Source organism: Saimiri boliviensis, chromosome 2 (genome assembly GCF_048565385.1).
Source record: "Saimiri boliviensis isolate mSaiBol1 chromosome 2, mSaiBol1.pri, whole genome shotgun sequence".
Classification (NCBI taxonomy): domain Eukaryota; kingdom Metazoa; phylum Chordata; class Mammalia; order Primates; family Cebidae; genus Saimiri; species Saimiri boliviensis.
The window spans coordinates 2727065-2746824 of record NC_133450.1 but is presented as its reverse complement, the minus strand read 5'-3'; the positions used below and the strand labels follow the sequence as shown (position 1 = coordinate 2746824).

The 19760-nt window shown below is 51.1% G+C and overlaps 1 protein-coding gene across 4 annotated transcripts in view; it reads left to right on the top strand.

The window, feature by feature from the left end:
• TMEM266 (transmembrane protein 266) overlaps window positions 1-19760 on the top strand; it is a 138360-nt gene that overhangs the window by 64862 nt on the left and 53738 nt on the right. For 2 of the 4 annotated variants that reach the window (XM_039468819.2, XM_074392631.1), the window contains exons 2-3: window positions 3472-3605; window positions 7052-7240. In XM_039468819.2, coding sequence (XP_039324753.1) covers window positions 3592-3605; window positions 7052-7240 — 203 coding nt within the window. In that variant the 5' untranslated portion in view covers window positions 3472-3591. Of the gene's footprint in view, window positions 1-3468; window positions 3606-7051; window positions 7241-19760 lie in introns of those variants that run through there. The other 2 variants (XM_074392633.1, XM_074392632.1) reach the window with 2 other exon arrangements.

Sequence of the window (19760 nt, the reverse complement as noted above, 5' to 3'; positions counted from 1 at the left end):
CCGGTAATTCCAGCACTTCAGGGGGCTGAAGTGATTGTATCACTTGAGGTCAGAAGTTTAAGACCAGCCTGGCCAACATGGCGAAACCCTGTCTCTACTAATAACACACACAAAAAATTAGCCAGGCATGGCAGTGCATGCCTGTAATTCCAGCTACTGGAGGAGGCTGAGGCACAAGAATTGCGTGAACTGGGAGGTGGAGATTGCAGTGAGCCGAGATCGCACCACTGTACTCCAGCCTGGGTGACAGTGAAACTGTGTCTCAAAAGAAAAGAAATGAAAAAAAAAATATTGTTGACATGGGGGTGATGGTAGTTTTGTGATTATTTCTTTAAAAGGAATCCTCCTTCTCTTTATCCTTAGAAATACATATTGAAATACGCATGAATTACATAATGAATGGCATCTAGGATTTACTCCAGAACAGCCGTGAGGGTTGGAGACAGGCAGGACTAGAGAAGACTACCCGTGAGCTGATCATGTTGAAGTTGGTGGTGCGTAACTCGAGGTCCATGATACAGTTCTTTACAATTGCATATATTTGAAATTTTCCTTCCTAAAAAGTTGAAAAGAAAAACCCCATTTTTCATAATCTTCATTTGTTTTTTGTATATGTTTCACATTGGTCATAATAATGTTTTTTATAAATACAGATTTGTGAATTTTTACTTGTTCTTCACTACTAGAAATGTGTAAAATGTTTGGAGTTTTGTATTTTTTTAATACAAAACTTGCCTGCCCGCAGAGACAGGAAGGTCCGTGAAAGTAATGACCTTCCTATTACATCCTCCACAGGGCTGATACCTTGTGAAGCATATAAAATATATAAAATACTCATGTGGGGCTGGGCACGGTGGCTCACGCCTATAATCTCAGCACTCTTGGAGGCCGAGGTGGGTGGATTACCTGAGGTCAGGAGTTTGAGACCAGCCTGGTCAACATAGTGAAACCCTGCCTCTACTAAAAATATAAAAATGAGCTGGGCGTGGCAGCAGGCACCTGTAAATCTCAGCTACTTGGGAGGTTGAGGCAGGAGAACTGCATGAACCCAGGAGGCAGAGTTTGCAGTGAGCTGAGATCATACCACTGCTCTCCAGCCTGGGCAACAAGAGCAAAACTGAAAAGAAAAAAAAAAAAAAAAACCCAAAACTTATTTGGGAATCCAACTTGTTAAAACACCATTCTGGAAAGAAGGATTGCTCACCTGGCTTCCCCTTTATGGATACCTCAATCTTGACTTTATTGTTAGTTTAGACATTCTATGTGATCAGTCTTAGTACCCAGAAGACTTTATTAACTTGAGGTTTTATAAAGAGAACATAACAAGATTGAGACTGATTAAATCCATGTTATGGAATTTTATAAGACTTAGTATAAAATGGATATGAAATCCCAAATACTACAGAGGACAGTTCTGTTTCACGCTCAGACCCTCCTTACTAAGGAATACTAAGGGAATGTGAGGCCCTTAGTAAGGGGTGGTTACAAAACATCTTTCCATTTCTCCTTGGTGTTGGTTCTGAGCCTCTGTCCCTTGTTTTAATTGCGCCGCAAACATCTGGCGTGGATATGGTTGGTGGCTTCTTCCTTGGAGACCCTTCTGCTTTTAGAGAGCTCTCTATCTCTGTTAATTCTGGTTGCTCTCAGTTCAGACTTTCCCAGGATTTCCTTAAGTTTCTTTAACTGGAGCACTTTCTTTTGTGAATTACATGTTACTTAATTGTCACCCTGGGAGCCGCCTTCTCTTTTGCCTTGTCTGACAGCCCTTGGTCTTGGTCTCTCTAGTTGATCCGCCCCTTCAAGCTGAGCTTCAGGATTGGGAGAGCAGGCTTTATCCTGCCCGGATTTCTTGCAGAAGAAGCAGTTTGCTGTAGAATGCAGCTTACAAAAGGGTTGCTTCTTTAAGAAACCTCCCTAATAACTTGTTCAAAATAACTCAGAACCTGGGTCTATCTCTTTGTCTGCGTATCTTCTGCTGGGTTCCCCGTCTCACAGAAGACGTCTAGATGGTGCTGTAGCACTGGCTGATAGAAAAGTATCTGCTATTTTCCAATGCAGTTTTTAAGAGGAAATACTATATTCAGCCATCCAAATATGTTGGAATGTGCTCAGAGTCAACAGACTATGCCCTTTTAATTTATAAAAAGTAATTATTATGGGCTGGGCGTGGTGGCTCATGCCTGTAATCCCAGCACTTTGGGAGGCTGAGGCGGGTGGATCACGAGGTCAAGAAATCGAGACCATCCTGGCCAACATGGTAAAACCCCGTCTCTACTAAAAATACAAAAAAAGTAGCTGGGCGTGGTGGCACGCACGCCTGTAGTCCCAGCTACTCGGGAGACTGAGGCAGGAGAATTGCTTGTACCCAAGGGGGCAGAGGTTGCAGTGAGCCAAAATTGCGCCACGGCACTCCAGCCTAGGAGAGAGACCAAGGCTCTGTCTCTCAAATAATAATAATAATAGTGATTATTATTATTATTATTATGGGCCAGGCACAGTGGCTAATGCCTGTAATCCCAGCACTTTGAGAGGCTGAGGTAGGTGGATCACTTGACCTCAGGAGTTTGAGACCAGCCTGGGCAACATAGCGAAACCCCCAACTCTACCAAAACTATAAAAAATTAGCTGGGTGTGAGTGTACGTGCCTGTAGTCCCAGCTGAGGCTGAGGTATAGGGTCGCTTGAGCCTAGGAAGTCAAGGCTACAGTGAGCCAAGACTGCACCACTGTGCTCCAGCCTGGGTGACGGAGTGAGACCCTGTCTATAAATAAATAAATTCATAATAATGGAAGCCAACACTTATGTGGTACTTACGAAGTGTCAGGTAAGACATTATGCTAAGTGTCTTACAGGCATGACCTCACGTCGTTGGTTCTATTATCCCCATTTTCAGGTGGGGAAACTGAGGACGGGAGTGTGTAAGCAGCTCACTCCAGGCCACAGAGCTAGAGTGAGGCTGTGACTCAGTGGGGCCCAGCTCCAGGGTCCATTCTTTCTCGCCGAGAGACCCGGCTGAGAGGAGAAGAGAAAAGCCTGGACGATAAGACAGAATTACCAGAAGGGAAAGGGAAGTGGGAGAAAAAATAGATGGGAAACATTTGAGATTTTTGAGACAAACCTGATTTTGAAGGCTTTCAAAGCTGCCGTATAAAGTGACACTGTTTTGGGGCGGGGGGCACAGCAGTTCAGTGGGAAGAGCTGTGGACATCAGAGAGCCTGGGCACTTACCTGGCTTTTCTACCATCTCTGTGACACAGAAAAGTCATTTCGTCACTCTGGCCTTGTTTCCTCATCTAAAAAGAAATTACGCCTATTATTACCCTTCCATAGGGTAATTGTAATAATCTATTCAGCATTACTTTGAAGAAAAGTGCTAGATGGAAGAAAGTTCTAAGGACTCCCATTTTTAGATGCGCTTGGGAGGACTTTGGTTTGGCATCTGAAGGTAATAAGTTCCTATTTTTGTTTTCAGGGCACTATATTTGTATGTGTCTTGTAGAACCCACGCTTGGAAATGCTGACAGCAGGCTTCAGGACAGCTGAGCCCCAATAAACACCAAGAAAACCCACGGCTCTGGCTGCATCTTCCAACATGACCAATCCACAGTAAGTAATGCTGGGATCTGCTCTCTGGATCCAGAACTGTGGCTATAAATCTCCCAGAAGATGAAGATCTTCTAATTTAGGCAACGACTATGTACATTTCCTTTAGCGGGAGGCCACAGAAAAATGGAGAAACCTTTCAAAAGCAAGACTTAAGAGTAGGAAGCACTGAAGGTGAATTAACAAAATGGGAATTGCAAAGAAATTCAGAAATCATGAGAGGGTTTCCGAAAGCAGGAGCAGGATTCTGAAGGGAAAATTGCTTTCACTTCCCAAAACCCGAGATGCCACATGAACCAACCATTTAATCTTGCCAGGCACCTGCAAGGTGGTCACTTATTTTGTGTCTTGCAACTGCTTGGCATGACTACTGGGATGAAAACAGCATTCCTTCTATTATACCACACTGTCGTGGCCTATCTAGATACAGGCCTGACTGCTCGGTCATCTGGAGTATGAATCTGTGATGCTGTGTAATAACCAACCGTAGAACCTCAGTTAGAACACAACGATAAATGTGTCTTGCTCAGGTGTCTGGGGTGCTCAGCTAGACAGCTCCTCTGATCTTGGCTGGGATGACTTTCGAATGTGGGTCATAGCTGGCTGTCAGCTGATCGAGAGGAGGCTGGACTCTGCTCTGCATCTGTCATCCTCCAGTACTAGGCCGGTCACCCTCTAATGGTGACATTGGAGGTACAAGAGCACAGGCAGAAACTCACAGAGCCTTTTCATGCCTCTGCTGGTGTCTGACCTGGCTCTTCTACCATCTACCATCCCGCCGGCAAAAAAGAGTCACATGGCTGACTGCTGAATCAAGGGTAAGGAAAATACACTCTTCCTTTTGATGGAAGGAGCTGGGAAGTCATATGGCAAAGCGCAGGGACTCCGGGAGAGGTCAAGAATGGAAGCATGAATACATTTTGCCTACCGCATGGTTCTTTGTGTCCAGGGAAAGAGTGTAGACTAACTGTAGCCTGTACACTGTGGGACCTTCACTTCACCAGAGGAGGCCTTGTCTCTCTGCTGAGACCACCACCACATGGCCAGACATGGTGCTGGGCCACTGTGAGCCCTGGTGGAGGGGCAATGGAGGGCAGCAACATTGGAAAGTTAGTAATAGCTTGTTTGTGCTTCTCAGAATCATATCCTATTACTTTCCTTCCAGGAGCACCTTCTGATCAAAAAGTTCCATTTGTTTAGTTCAGAGATCCATAGTTTCCTTGAGTAGTCCAGAAGGAAAGGGAACAAATTCAACCCAGCGTCTGCTTCTTGGTAAACATCTGGGGGAGCTGGGATTCCCCCTGTAACACCCACACTTTTCTATCAATTGTTGAGAAACATCGAAACCTCATATCCTATGACTGTTTCATTTAAAGATCTTGAGTCATTTTGTAAATGTCACGAATGATGAGTACTATCATCTGTGCTTGACAAGCAGCACAAAGCAAAGGTTTAAATAAGGCCTACAAAGGAGAATCGGGCATTAGAAATTACTTGGTGAATTCAGGTGGTCTAGGCAGCCAGTCTGTGACATTCAAATAAAAAGCTCACTTTACCCTTAATTATCTCAGTTTTCCCTAAGAAGTCCCTGGGTTGGGCTGGGTGCAGTGACTCTTGCCTGTAATCCCAAGCAAAATAAAAGTCAGTAGATAAATCTCTGAACTTCCTGGATAACGTGTGAGTGTGTGTGTGTGTGTGTGTCTGTGTGTGTGTGTGTGTGATTTTGTTTGTTTGTTTTTGAGACAGGGTTTCACTCTTGTTACCCAGGCTGGAGTGCAATGGTGCAATCTCAGCTCGCTGCAACCTCCACCTCCTGGGTTCAAGCAATTCACCTGCCTCAGCCTCCCAAGTAGCTGGGATTGCAGGCATGTGCCACCACATCCAGCTAATTTTGTGTGTTTTTAGTAGAGATGGCTTCACCAGGCTGGTCAAGCTGGTCTCGAATCCCTAACCTCAGGTGATCCACCTGCCTTGGTCTTCCAAAGTGCTGGGATTACAGGTGTGAGCCACCGCGCCCAGCCTGCAGCTGTGTATTATTGGTTAGATTTCAGTGGTTGTTGGGTAAGTTTCTAATTCAGAGCTCCCACACAAGTGTAGGGACTTGTCGCTCTGTGGCTCCTCCAATCGTCTCTATACGTCTGTTCTCCACGTCAGATCATAGAGTGAGAAGGAGCAGCCTGTAGGAATATTCTGTTTTACCTCCTCGTGTTCTGATTGGAGAAGCTGAGGTTCAGGAGAAGTTGGCATTCACGCCAGCACCAGAGCCCAGGAATAGTTTACAGCAGCCAGGGCTGCCATCTCAGTATTCAAACTGGGCCCTCGTTACCCTGGGCACTGGCCCCCAGTGTTCCCTCCAACATCTGCATTTTACTCCTGGCCGTAATACCGTTATCCCTTTCTAACTCGCACTGTCTGGATAGAGGCATAAGACTCAGCCCCTCAGACGCTACATGAGACAGGGTCAAGGACATTGGACAGACCGAAGATGGTGCCCCAGGAACATAAGGGAAAGCTTCTAGTCCAGCATCTCTGGACAGGGTTGCTGTGGTGTTCAGGCAGGACAGTCCTTAGTCGGTGAGACACATTGCAGGATATGTAGCGTCCCCAGCCCTACTTAAGTGTCAATAGCGACCCCCCGTGGTCATGGTGGCAACCAAAATGCCTCCACAAATTGCCAGATACCCCTGGTAGTAGATTGGGAGGTGGTACTGCCCTGGCTGAGATGCCCGGGAGTCCCACTGGAGCGGTCAGTTATTGGCAGTGCCCAAGGTGAGCCTGACAGTCACACAGGAAGAGACCCACCACTCCTCAGACATTGGATCAAGTGACTCCCATTCCCTATTCCCAACCTTAGGAAGAGACCTATGTTTGGACCAGTTCAAATAGGAAGGGGGTGGCTGCCAGGGATAGCAGGAGCCTCCTGTCCTCGCCACCCCAAGGCCCACTAGGTCTCTGCAAGTCTCCAATCATTGCAGTACCTCCAGTTGTGAACAGAAACCTCTTTTCTCTATTATGGAACAGAGAATAGAAACATTTCAAAACACCTTTACAAAGAAACTCAAGAGACAACTTAAAAGAATGTCTGACTCCCATATAAAGTCCAGTGACCCAGAATCCTAAAAGTGTAAGCCATAGTTTTGCTGGTTGGCAGAGTTCTCCGTCTGGATCTTTGCCTCCCCTGAATGAAGGACCCCGCCACACTAAAGCTCATATGTTCAGGTCTGAGCACCTCCTCTTCCCATTCTCCCACTTTCCCCAACCATTGAGAGAGACGGAATTGTTAAGGCTCCAGTCCAGTCCGCGGGTGGCCAGCGGGGAAGAGGGGCAACCCTAAGCTGCCTCAGCCCTTTACCGGCACAGTAGCATTCTCCCTCCTTTCCTTGAGGAGTGGAAGAATTTTTTGGTCCTTGAAGATAACTCTTTCCTATTGTTCCTCCTCGACAACCCAGGCCTGCCATAGAAGGAGGAATTTCTGAAGTTGAGATAATCTCCCAACAAGTAGACGAAGAAACCAAGAGCATTGCTCCCGTGCAGCTGGTGAACTTTGCCTATCGGGACTTGCCCCTGGCTGCTGTTGATCTTTCCACGGCAGGCTCGCAGCTCCTGTCAAATCTGGACGAAGATTACCAAAGAGAAGGGTAGGTGCTGGGACCATTGAGCTAGCTAAGAAGTCCCTGGGTTGGGCCGGGTGCGGTAGCTCACACCTGTAATCCCAGCACTTTGGGAGGCTGAGGCGGGTGGATCACCTGAGGTCAGGAGTTCGAGACCAGCCTGGCCCACATGGTGAAACCCCGCCTCTACTAAAAATACAAAAATTAGCCTGGCATGGTGGCGCAGGCCTGTAATCCAGCTATTCAGGAGGCTGCGGCAGGAGAATCGCTTGAATCGGGGAGGCGGGGGTTGCAGTGAGCCGAGATCACACCATTGCACTTCAGCCTGGGTGACAAGAGTGAAACTCCGTCTCAGAAAAATTAAAAAAGGAAGAAGTCCCTGGTTTTCATGGGTATCTTCCAAGACTGCAGGAAGCCGCAGCCAAAATGAGCAATGCTAACTAGTGAGACAGCAGAGGCTCACAGCGGACCACTCAGGCCCTTTGCCTACGCAGACATTACTTCCTCAGAAAAACGCGCTGGGCACAGAAAATTCTTGCTAGATGACCTCTTAGGTGACATCTGCTTGGAACTCAGAGAATCATAAAGTTTATTTCAGGACTGAAGCTCTCCTTAACGCCCCAGCCAATCCCCTCTCCCGACACTTGGGAGGGAGACCCATGGTGATTAGAGGCTTGCCCAAGGTCACAGAGCCCATAAGGATGGACTCAAGCTACACTTTCCCGTGATGAAGTGGACTCTCACAGGAAGAGTCCGGGAAGAAGGACCCCCGCATACCGGAACATGCTTACGATGTAAGGGAATTTAGAGAATTCTGCTAGGAGCTCTGCAGATAGTAGGTCCTGCCCTTTCCGGGGAAGGCATGCAGAATATGCGGGGCCCAATTCAAAAAGGTGGCCCTTCCCTCCTCCTGCTGTACATATCCATCAGTTGGGATGGCTTTGTTCCCCAATTCACTTCTCATTAGCCTGGTCTGTCTTACAAACATACTTTCTGAAGGTGAGTAGTCAAGGGCAAGAGCCAGGTGGGGCAGAGGGGACACACCGGTTTGATGTCTTCGTTTTCACGGGGCTTGGTGGTGTAGCTGAAGGCCAAAGAGGGCTAGGAACAGGTGCTAGGGTCACACAGCAGATCAGACTTCCGACTCTGCCCAGGGCTTTCCCTGGCCCCACCCTGTGGCTCTTAGACACAGAATCGTAAATATTGGCAGGACCTTAGGAGCCAGTTCTGGACAGCTTTTCTTTCCTGGGTGCCTGTAAACACGTTGGAACATGCTGGCTGCTTTGAATATAAAAATGAACGTTGCCAGGTATTTTAGAAGCAAACGAGGAGCCTTCGCTAAAGCTAAATTTGCAGGGCTTGGATTCCCTGGACTTGTTTCTGGAAGGAGCTCCCCGCCTTCCTGAGATAAACCGCCTCACAGTGGTGAAACTACACCCCAGTGGCTTTCTCCGAACACATAATTTTTCCAAGCATTGCGCACATTGTCAGCAGGACATTGGGAAAAAGGGGATAGGCAAGCAGGTCGGCGGCAGCTAAGGGTCATCTGCAGTGGCAGCGCCGTCCTGAGCTGTCAGGGCAGGGGTGGCTTCTCCCAGGTCCTTACCTGCTGGAAGGCCGGGCTAAAACCTGAGTCCCCTGGGCCAGGGCCAGCTTCGTGCACATGTGACCTGTGCAGGAGGACGGAGCCCGGCGCTTCGACGCGCCCCAGCACTTGGCTACATGCCCTGCCGATGCTGCTTTGAAATGCTTAAGGAGCCCCACATTTTCACTGGGCTCTGCAAAGGATGCAGCCTGTGGGTCCTTCTCTGAGCGCCGCGAGCCACTGCGTCACTGCTCTCTGGTGGTCAAGAGCAGTAGGGCAGCCTTCTCACGTGCCCTGGCTGCGCCGGAGAGTTCATTGCCTGCCCTGGCCTGAGCCTGTTAGGCCCTTCTCACCCGGGGAGCAGGACGGTATGGAGAGAAGTGGGACAGCCTCCAGGGATTCTGGTTCAGAGCAAAGCAGCGTCCGCGCGTGCCCCCTGTGGGCATTATGGCACCCGCAGCTGGACCCTGCTCTGGGTGTTCCTCACCAGGGGTCCCGCGCTGTGGTGTACCCCCTTTCAGGTGTCCCCCGTGTATCACTCCCTAGCCTGAAGCCCAAGGCTGGCCTTATCATTCAATTTGCCTCTAAATTGGGCCTTTGCAAGGTTTCTTCCCAAATGATGCGCCTGCAGGGCAGAGGGGCCCTTGATTGGATTTGAATCTCCAGGTGTGCCCAGGAAAGCCGTTCCCGTTGGGTAAATAGGAAGCAGCCCGGGGAAGGGATTTGCCTCGCTGCTGGAGCTGCGAGCTGGGGGCCCCGATTGGCAGCCAGAGGTCTTCCCGGAGGAAGGAAGCGCGGGCTCAGGACCGGAGCCAGGGCACACTGAAGCGAAGCAAAAACACGCAGCGAGGGAGGAACGGCCTCTGCCCGCGAGGCGTCTTGGCTCTCGCTGCATTTCCTGGGGTTTTCCCAAAATGTCCAACCGGCCCTTTCTGGGGCAATGTAAAACAAAAGGAAGAGTCCTCATTTCAGCTCTGAGCTTGGTTTCAGGCTTGTGCAAAATGCCTCTTCCTACGAAGGCCAGTGTTTTGTACAGGAATGAACCGTTTTGTATTTTTAGTAGCGATGGGGGTTTCACCATGTTGGCCAGGATGTGCTCGATCTCCCGATCTTGTGATCCACCCACCTCGGCCTCCCAGAGTGCTGGGATTACAGGCGTGAGCCCCTGTGCCCGGCCAACCATTCCGAAGCCTAAGCTTCAGTGGCATTAAGGACATACACATTGCTGGGCAACTCTAAGCAGCATCCATCTCCAGAGCTCTTCTTGCAAAATAGAAACTCTGTGCCCGGTAAACAATAGCTTCCTGTTCCCGCCTCCTGCAGCCCCTGGAAACCACTATTCTACCTTCTGTCTCTTTGAATTTGACTCCTCCAAGTGCCTTATGTAAGTCCCGCAGTATTTTTTCTTTTATGACCGGCTTATTTTGCTTAGCAAGGTGTCCACAAGGTACATCCATGTTGCAGCATGTATCAGAATCTCTTTCCTCTCTAAACTGAATAATCGTCCACTGTGTGACTGTACCACACTTGGCTTATCCATTCCTCTGTCAACGGACGCAGCCCACACTGTTTTTTCTCACGTGTTCATATTTTAACTATTGTGAATAATGCTGCTACGAACATGCCTATGCAAATATCTCTTCAAAACCCTGCTTTCAGGCTGGATGCAGTGGCTCATGCCTGTATTCCCAGCACTTTGGGAGGCTGAGGTGGGCAGATCACCTGAGGTCAGCAGTTCGAGACCAGCCTGGCCAACATGGCGAACTCTGTCTCTACTAAAAATACAAAACTAGCCGGGTGTGGTAGCACACGCCTGTAATCCCTGCTACTTGGGAGGCTGAGGCGGGAGAATTGCTCGAACCCAGGAGGTGGAGGTTGTGGTGAGCTGAGATCGCACCATCACTGCCACTCCAGCCTTGGTGACAGAGCGAGACTCTGTCTCAAAAAAAAAAGTAATAATAATAGTACCCTGCTTTCAATGCTTTTGGGTATGTATCCAAAAGCAGAATTGGTGGCTCACGTGGTGATTCTGTTTGTGACTTTCTAAGGAACCGCCACGCTGCTTTCTGCAGCGGCTGCCGCACCGTTTCACACTCCACCCAACAGTGCGTGAGGGTTCTCGTTTCTCCTTGTCTTCACCAACACTGGCTATTTTCCATTTTGTCAATACCAGTCATCCTAATGGGCGTGAGGTGGTGTGGTGTGCTTTTAAGCCCGTGAAAGCCCTGCGGGGTGAGGAAGAAGGAGCAGTCGCCTTGATGTGGGGTCAGAGGCCCATGTCAGCTGAGCTCCTTGACTCGCTTAGAAGCCCTTTGTCCTCCTGATCACTGCCTAGCAGAGCAGATGGCAGAGCTGTCTGCTGCTCCTCTCTGCACCTCCGTACTCGGGCTGCTGAGGGCTCAGGGAGGAAAATCACATGACTGTGCACACCGGGTGCCTCCCCAGATTCGGGGTCCCCAGATTCGACCTGATTCTCAGTTTTGCCTGGCAGTCGTCCTCGGCGGTCCTGGTTAGTCCCACGATGGCCAGTTCTGATCACTTGTGTCTGCGTGAAGTCCCGTCTTTCTTGCCCTCAGCAGATGACCTCCTCTCCCAGTCCCCTCAGAAAGTGGGTGCAGTCGTGGGCGGGCTGCACGGCACTCCTCAGTCTCTTCCTTCCTCCGTTTTAGGGCCCGCCCCATCCCTTGAGCTCTGATTGCCTTCCCCTCTCGCCGTCTCAGGTACCTGCTCCGTCAGATACCTCCTCACCCTGGGTCATCACAGTCCAGTCTCATGTCCTCTCCTGACTCCACATCCCTGCCGGCTACCATTGCCTTTCTTTTTCTTTTCTTTTTTCTTTCCTTTTTTGAGATGGAGTCTCGCTCTGTCACCAGGCTGGAGTGCAGTGGCGTGCGCGATCTCAGCTCACTACAACCTCCGCCTCCCGGGTTCGAGCAATTCTTCTGCCTCAGCCTCCTGAGTAGCTGGGACTACAGGCGCATGCCACCACGCCCAGCTAATTTTTGTATTTTTTAGTAAAGGCGGGTCTCACCACGTTGGCCAAGATGGTCTCGATCTCCTGACCTCATGATCCGCCTGCCTTAGCCTCCCAAAGTGCTGGGATTACAGGTGTGAACCCTTCCAGGACTTTGAAAAAATTATTTGAGGTTGCTCTGCTTGTTCTTTAAATGTTGGGTTCTTTGTTTTCTGCTGTTGGCGTTTTGACTCTACTAATTTTATACACTGAGTAGTTTCATCCATTCTCATCTCTTAAATTAATCGCCTTTAACCGGTAACATTCAAAGTCTTGTCTCTAGCCCAGATATCACTCGTGCTCTCGCTCTCACGCTCTCTCTCTCTCTCTCTCTCTCTCTCTCTCTCTCACTCCCGACTCTTATCCAGCTGCTTCCGGGACGTTTTCACGGGGATCCCAAACGTATCTCAGAATCCTGAGTGTCTGTGGAATGATCTATTCTTCTTCCTCTGAGTTGGCCGCATACTTGAGAGGAGAAACATTCATGCCTCCACCCAAGTCATTGCTAAAAACTGCCTTTCCAGTGACAGCACTCCAATCCAGCCCAAGGAACCATGGCCTGCCTGTCCTGGCCATCTCAAACCCAGCAAGCCCCAGAGTGAACTGTTTTTTCTCAATATGTATTTTCTATGACCCCTAACCAGTGGAGCCTAGACCTCACCCACCCATTACTACCAAGATGAGCCATGTGTGGATTTTGGCTCATTAACAAGCACCTGAGCCTCCCTGCTGCAGCAGGTACCAGTGGGTGTCAAGATGCCCCAAAGCGACATGAAGCCTGCTGCGGTCACCTCTAGTCCCCTCTGGTCAGCCGTAGTCACCCTGGAGTCTGTGTTCCTCCTCCCCTGCTCTGGCTCCCCCCGATCATGTCCAGTGCCCATGAAGCCACCGCTGCCCGTGGTGTCCCTTCTGAGAGTGCCAGTGCCAAGTGAGGGACTTCAGAAACCCAAAGTCCATGCAACGTGGGCCCCGTGCAGAGCCTGTACCACGCTGTCGATGCGCTGCTTATGGCCCCATCCAGTCCTCCATGCTTCCGGCCTTCACCACCCACCACCCAGGTCTCCAGTTCCACCCAAAAAGCTGGGCTGGCACATCATGCCTGCAGCATCGTCTGTCTCTCCCTCCCTGCCCCCCCAGCCAGGTGCCTCCCTCCCTCAATAGTGATCACAGAAAAACCTTCATGCAGGTCCACAGAGGTGAACAGACAGTCAGGAGCGGGGTTGGGGGAGGGGAACAGGGGAGGCATCTGCACCCCAGCTGAGCCACCTGCAATGCCCTGTTGCATGGCTAACCAGAGAGGGCAGCTCGATGTCTCCGCCATCATGCCTCATACCCATCTTCCCAAGTCTTGTCAATCTCTACTGCCCCACCGTCTCCTCCCTACGCCATTCTCACGAAGGACTGGTGACGCCGTCAGCCAGTTGCTTTGGAGTGTGTGTAACAGAAAACACATCTCACGCTCACTGGCCCAGGTAACATGGAGTCCAGGGCAAGGGCGGCTTTGAGGTTGGTCCAGAGACTCGCCAGTACCCACGAGAACCAGATTCCTTTCATCTCTGCACTCTGCTGGCCGCAGCGTCGACTTCATCCTGATGCTGTAAGCTTCATCCCATGGCTTCCGAGAGCCACGTGACCCCCCCACGTGTGGAGCCTAGACCTCACCAACCCATTACTACCAAAATGAGCCACATGCGCATTTTGGCTCATTTACGAGCGCCCCCACCCTCCTTCCTGCTGCGACGGGAACCAGTGATTTCCACTGGAAATGGTGACTTCCACTGGTTCCTTCCGAGAGGGCTGCCCGTGGTCACCGTTCCTTGTTCATATCTGGCAGGTGAGGGTGGTTACCTATCACTGTCTTCTAAGAGCAACAAAAAAACTCCCGGAAGCCTCCAGCAGGCCTCTCCTCATGTATCTTTGGCTAGAACTGGGTCCCATGGCAAGGCACAGGGGAAAATCCACAAGCCAGTCAGGCCTGCCCTGTGATCTGTATCATTTCCCAAAGTACATGACTGTTACCCCAGTGGGACAGGGTAGTATGATCGTGAGAGACACAATCATCCTCAAAGGAAGCCAGTTCCCCCTTCATAGCTGTCAGTCTAGGATTAGCTCTTCATTTCACCCAGCCTCTCTAGACAGTGTTTGGTCCAGGAAGGCGCTGCTTTCTTAGGCGGTTTCTTCAATGACTTGGTCAGCGGATGCTTTCATTCCAGTGCAGTTGGACCAGTGTCCGCTGTCCTGGTGGACAGTGCTGGGGCTTTGTGTTTGCCCATAATCTCAGCCCCTGATTTCTTGTTCTCATTCTTTGTTGTTCTCATCGGATGTCACGCCGCTCAGTGGTGGAAAAGGGGCGGTACAGAAAAGTGAGGTTCTCAGTGCACGAATCGTCTACCTTTGGAAGAGTGACATTGAGTTTGTGAAAGTCATGGTGCTGACTGCAAGTTCTGTTTTCTCATAACCAAGTACAGTACATTGAAGGCCTGGTTCGTTTTCAGTGTCTGCATGAGACAAGAGGCCACAAAAGAGAAAATTCAGAAAGACCCGAGTCTCCACCCTGGAGAGACCCGCAGCCCATAGGAGGAATTGTGCTGCAGGGCGGGGGTCATCACCCCCACTCCGTAAATGACACTCTGTGGTCACACAGAGATAAAGATGCTCCCCATCTTTTTAGTGAAAAGAGGGTGCAAAGGTGGTCATGGGTGAGGAAGTGGGATAGTCTTTGTCAAAAATAAACATAAAGCAAGAAATGAAAGATATTCAGTGTTTAGTAAGATAGTTATTTCTATCTTAGGGTTCTAAATGGCCAGGCTGAGAGGTCCGGGCTGGACTCCCAGGCAGGGTAAGCTTGGAGGAAGTCTGGGTCTCGGGTTGACATAAAAGGATGTTATTACTTGGAGATGATGCCAACAGCACATTTCTGCCAGAACTTCACACTCAGAGGAAAAAAACATAATGGGGGCACAGGGATATTTTTTGAGATGTCAGGTTAGAAAAATAAGACAGACCCAATATAGCAAACAACTCTAAATAAGGACTGAAATAATTTTAGATATGCCAGCGAGCAAAGGCTGGGGACAAAGAGAAGGGAGGGGTAGGGACCCACTAAACTGTCGCCCAGAATACCCTTCTCCCTTCCTGCGCCGTCTGGCCTGAGGACCACAGGCTTCAGAAAGTCTTCTGTTCCTGATTCCACCAGGCTAGGCCCTCAGTGCACCCCTAGCACCTTGCCTACTTCTGTCACCACACCCGGGGGCCACACTGAACTCTGCTCCTCTGTTTACAAGTCTGCCTCCAGGATCGAGCCAAGGGCTTCCTCAGGGCAGGGATCAGATCACTTGAGCCTGGAACGGGGGTGCTGACTGATGAAGGAATGACTTGAATGAATGAATGAATCAGTGAGTAAAAGCATGAGGCTCCAAATAAGGGTTAGAAGAGAAGGGGACGCCTAATGCTATTTGGAGAGAATTGGGAGCTGGTCCCTTGAACTCTGTGGAGTTGAGGAGGAGGCTCAAGGGAGGCCCCAGTTTTCTTATGCCTCAGAAGTCACTGCTGTGGTCGGCGGCCGGCTCACCTCTGACCATCCCTGGTCATTCCACGCCTTCTCGGCAAAGTCACCCTAGAAGAAGGAAATCAGATTTGCCTCAAAACATGCCAACTTCACTTAGTAAGATTTTAACGTCCTGGTAGAGGAAGGAAAAGCCTTTTGGGGTTCAGGGTTATGAGGCAGATTGCGCCCCACCATGGCCCTGCCAACTGCAGTCTGGAAGTTCCGAATCACATGATTCTGGATGTTTGCAGCCTTTTTTCTCAAGGAGGAACGAAAGGAGCTTCAGTAATCCACTTTCTTGATGCCAGGGAGATTGTCTGTAATAAAACACCACCCCTTTCTCTGGCAAGCCAGCTATCCCTGGACCCCAAACTGACCCTGTGACCCCTCACTCCCTTGATATTTTTAGTAGGCTCCGGCTTCCGGGAGAATTCTTGATGCCCCAACCACGGAATAAAAGTTTCATTTAGACGAAAACATTTTTCCTGATAAGCACTGGTTAGCTGTCTTTCCTGTAGTCCAGGAACCCCAAAGACGTTTCCTTGATTAAGAAGTCCGTTAAGGCCGGTTGCAGGGGCTCACGCTTGTAATCCCAGCACTTGGGAGGCCAAGGCCGGCGGCGGATCGCTTGAGGCCAGGAGTTGGAGATGAGCCTGGCGTGTGAGACCCCATCGCTACCAAAACATGAAACATTAGCCAGGCGTGGCGGTGCACGCCAGTAGTTCCAGCTACTCGGGATCGCACCAGTGCACTCTAGCCTGGGCGACAGAGCGGGACCCTGTATCAAAAAAGAAAAAGGGAAAGAAGGCAATTTCTCGTTTCTCAGCAGAATAGCTGCCCGTCCCCACGTGCTCGCCCGGCGCAGGGCGCACGGCCGCGGGTGACCGCCAGGTGGCGGCGGAGCGCCTCTGACCGCCTGGGCGGGGGGCGTGTCGGGGGCGCTGCCTGGGGCAGCGGGTGGGGGGCGGGGAGTTTGAATGCGTGGCCGGGTCCCGCAAGGACAGTGAGCTGAGTTTACGGCGCTGGGATCGAATGGGAGCCCCCGGTCACCTGGGGAGGCACCTGAATATTGACTTGGGCCAAATAGAAGGAGGGAGATCGCGGCTGACTCAGGATTTGCCAAACCACAGCAAACGGGGAGAGAGCGGGTGGGTGCGGTGCCAGTTTGTTCCCTCGTGGTCGCCCGGTAGGCACCTGACCGCATCCAGGCGGCCCTGTCCTCCAAGCACAGCACAGGGAGATTTTCAGACTTGGGGCCAGTTTTCAGAATCGAGGACTTGAGGGTGGCGGGGACCTTACCAGGCATTTCATCCAACCGCACCCCACTCCCACCCCTAAGTCAACCTGGAAGCCCCGGCCAAGGACTTGGGAAGCGGCTCCTTGAGCACAGCCGCCCACATGGCAGCCCTTCTGAGCTGTGTGGACAGTGCCCTTGGGCCCCCCAAGTAGGGACAGCCAATCCATGGTGTGCGGGCTCGTGGCGTGCCTCCCAATACTGCTCCCCACCCCGATCAGCGTGTCCCCCAGCACTGTGTAGGATTCGGCGGTGAAGCGAACCCTTCCCCTACGACCTGAGGGCATCCTCTTGGGAGATGGAGTACCTCTGGCCGGGGAGTTGTACCACTGTACCCCAGGGTAGGGGTGGGGGGTTGCCAAGCGTATGGCAGTTCTTTCCACACCTCCCACCCCGTCACCCCCAACCCTGAGCTCTTGCCACCACACCCTGCTGTTTCCCGGGGTTGACGTTTCCGAGGTTGCAAGAAATCTGAGATTCTGGGACACGCGAATGTCAAACTCTGGTGACCCCAGCTGCACACAGCCCTCCTCCCTCTTTCCCTCCAAGGCAGCAGGGCTAACCTTTAGCTCTGATTGCAGAACCGAAGCTGCCTGTGTGAAAACTTCAATTTATTTAGTTCTCCCAGAGCGCTGGGAGAGTCACCCCTCCCCTCCACCCTGAGACTTCTGGTTTCGTGGCGTGTGTTTGAGCCCGCATCTCTGAGCCTGTGCACTGCTGTGGCTTGCCCCCTGGAATCGGGTACTGGGAACAAAGGGGAAGCTTAACCGAGTTTTTCCTGTTGTTCTGGCTCTTCACTGGGTGAGAAAGAAGCCCCACTCAGTATTTCAGATGTTTGGTAAAAGGGTGTCCCTGCAGGCATTGGGTTCATGGTTCTCACAGGTCGAGATTATGGTTCTCTTTAGAGAAGTCACACGCAGTGAGCCTATTTCTTTCCTGCCTTTTGAGTGGCCAAGAACTGGGAACGCATTGCATCATCAGAGTTCATGTATAAGGCTGTGGGCTCTGTGAGGATGACCACCCTCGTGGGTCCAGTACCCAATACAGTGCCTGGCATTTGGTGAGCATATGAGAACCATGCCAGGAACGGACGAATGTTACAACTTACTGTGTTTATTCATCCCCCCTCTAATGACCATGTACCTGAATCATCACCGTAGTAGACTGTATGATAAGCACTGTGTTATGGGCTTGACATATGGTAGCTTTAATATTTAAAAATTTCACAACAATCCTGTCAAAGCAGATATCTCCATTTTGGGGATTAGGGAAGCAAGGCTCAACAGTTGCACTCAGAGTTCAGTCAGTGTTGAGGCTGGGATTTGGAGACAGTCGTTGCCATCAAAAGCCAAACAGATGGAAAAGTCTGGCTTTCCCCACCATGACAACAGAGGAAAAAGGACTTGCTTTTTAAAGCAACGAGATGAGTTAACATTTGTGAAGTGCTCAGAACAGCTCCTGGTGCACAGTTTGTATCTTAAGTGTTTAATCAATAAAAATAAAGTCCATGTCAATGACAGAAGGTACATTTCAGTCAGCCCCATGGCTTCCTCCAATATTTTAATCATCTGGAATGTCGTAAACGACAGTAAAAGGGGGGCCAGGGAGTGTGGCTGACCGTCAAACCCACTGGCAAAGTCCAGCCGTGACACCCAGGACACGGGTGTTCAGCATCACAGAACCGGCGCCAATGGAGCCCTGCGGGGCCTCAGATCACCCAATTCTGGGGCTTTCACCTGGATCCTTAGATGATCCACCAGTGAGAGTCAAGGACTCCACGCACTCCTTGACATTTTATGCACGGCGCTGTGGTCTTGTGCCTTTTGGGCGTCTAGGGGCATTGCTTGTCTCCACTGCTGGAAAGCTCTGCCGCCCAGAAAGCTTCTGAGCCCCTGGTCTAGCAGTCCCCTCCCAAAGGCAGAGGGACAGCAGCTAGGGAAGCCCGGGGCCCAGGCTTCAGTCTGGCTCCTGTTACCGGGCGGCTTCCAGACTTATTTTGATCACTTCTCTCAGCTCCTTCCTTGGGAAACTGAAGGATGAAAATCTCCAAGTAGGGTGGGCAGGGTTAGCTAATTTGGCTGCCTTCAGGGAAATGGGCTGATGCCATGATGCCCCACTTCCAGTGAGCACCTTTTAGGACACCTTGAGAGTCTCCCCACTTCCACCTCAGGAGACTCAGTGCAGTCACTCCCCTGCCCCCACCACGTGTCCTCCCAGCCACAGCCAGCCTGGCTGGCACTGCACCCCGATTGCACAGTGGATTCTGGGGTGGGTGGCCAGGCCCCACAGGAGCAAGCACAGCACCCCCCCGCCCCACCACCGCCCGCCATCCTCGTGCCACACGGTTCTCCTTCCCCTTCCAGATCCGGGCTGTTTCAGTGCCAGGCATGGGAACGCTGCCTGACGGAGCAGTGGCTTGAGCCAGCCCCTTCCAGGTCACCCCTGTGGCTCTCTCGCATATGAACGGTCCGCCGGACGTTCGTCAGTGCATTTTCATATTCCAGAAAGTATTCTTTGAAACGTTTGTACAAACACCTAAGAATACGAAGCAGAACGCAGCAAAGGTACTCGGCCTCCCCCACCCCAGGATTTCTCTGAGGCCTCAGGAGTGACTACCTTACGGCAGAATGCTCATCCACCTGCCAGGACATGCCATCTGCTTGTTGGCATTTGCAGACTCTGGCAGCCCCAGCCGGCCCCGGAGGGCTGTCCCCTTGATACAGTGGCGCCAAGACAGGACACTGGGAAACGCCTGCCCTCTCGTGGCGATTCTGGGGATAACACCACCCTGAGAACCAGCCCGGGGGCCTTGATGGGCAGGTGCTGAAGAGCGAGGGAAAGCCCCTCCTCTCATTAAAGCGTGAACGCTGATTTCGCCTTTGGCCCACTAAGCCCCTTGAGTCATTACTGAGCCACTCGGGGATCTTTTGAAACTGGTCACATTCTATTTTGCTGCTAAAACGCAGTCTCCTAGGAATGTCCGAGTCATCTGAATTTCGGATGACATTTTATTGGCAGCTTGGGATTTTGAAACGCTGGTCAGCCAAGAGCCTGCAGCTTCAGCCCAGCTCCCCAGTCCCCCAGCCACCCTCCAGGGCCCTGTTCTGT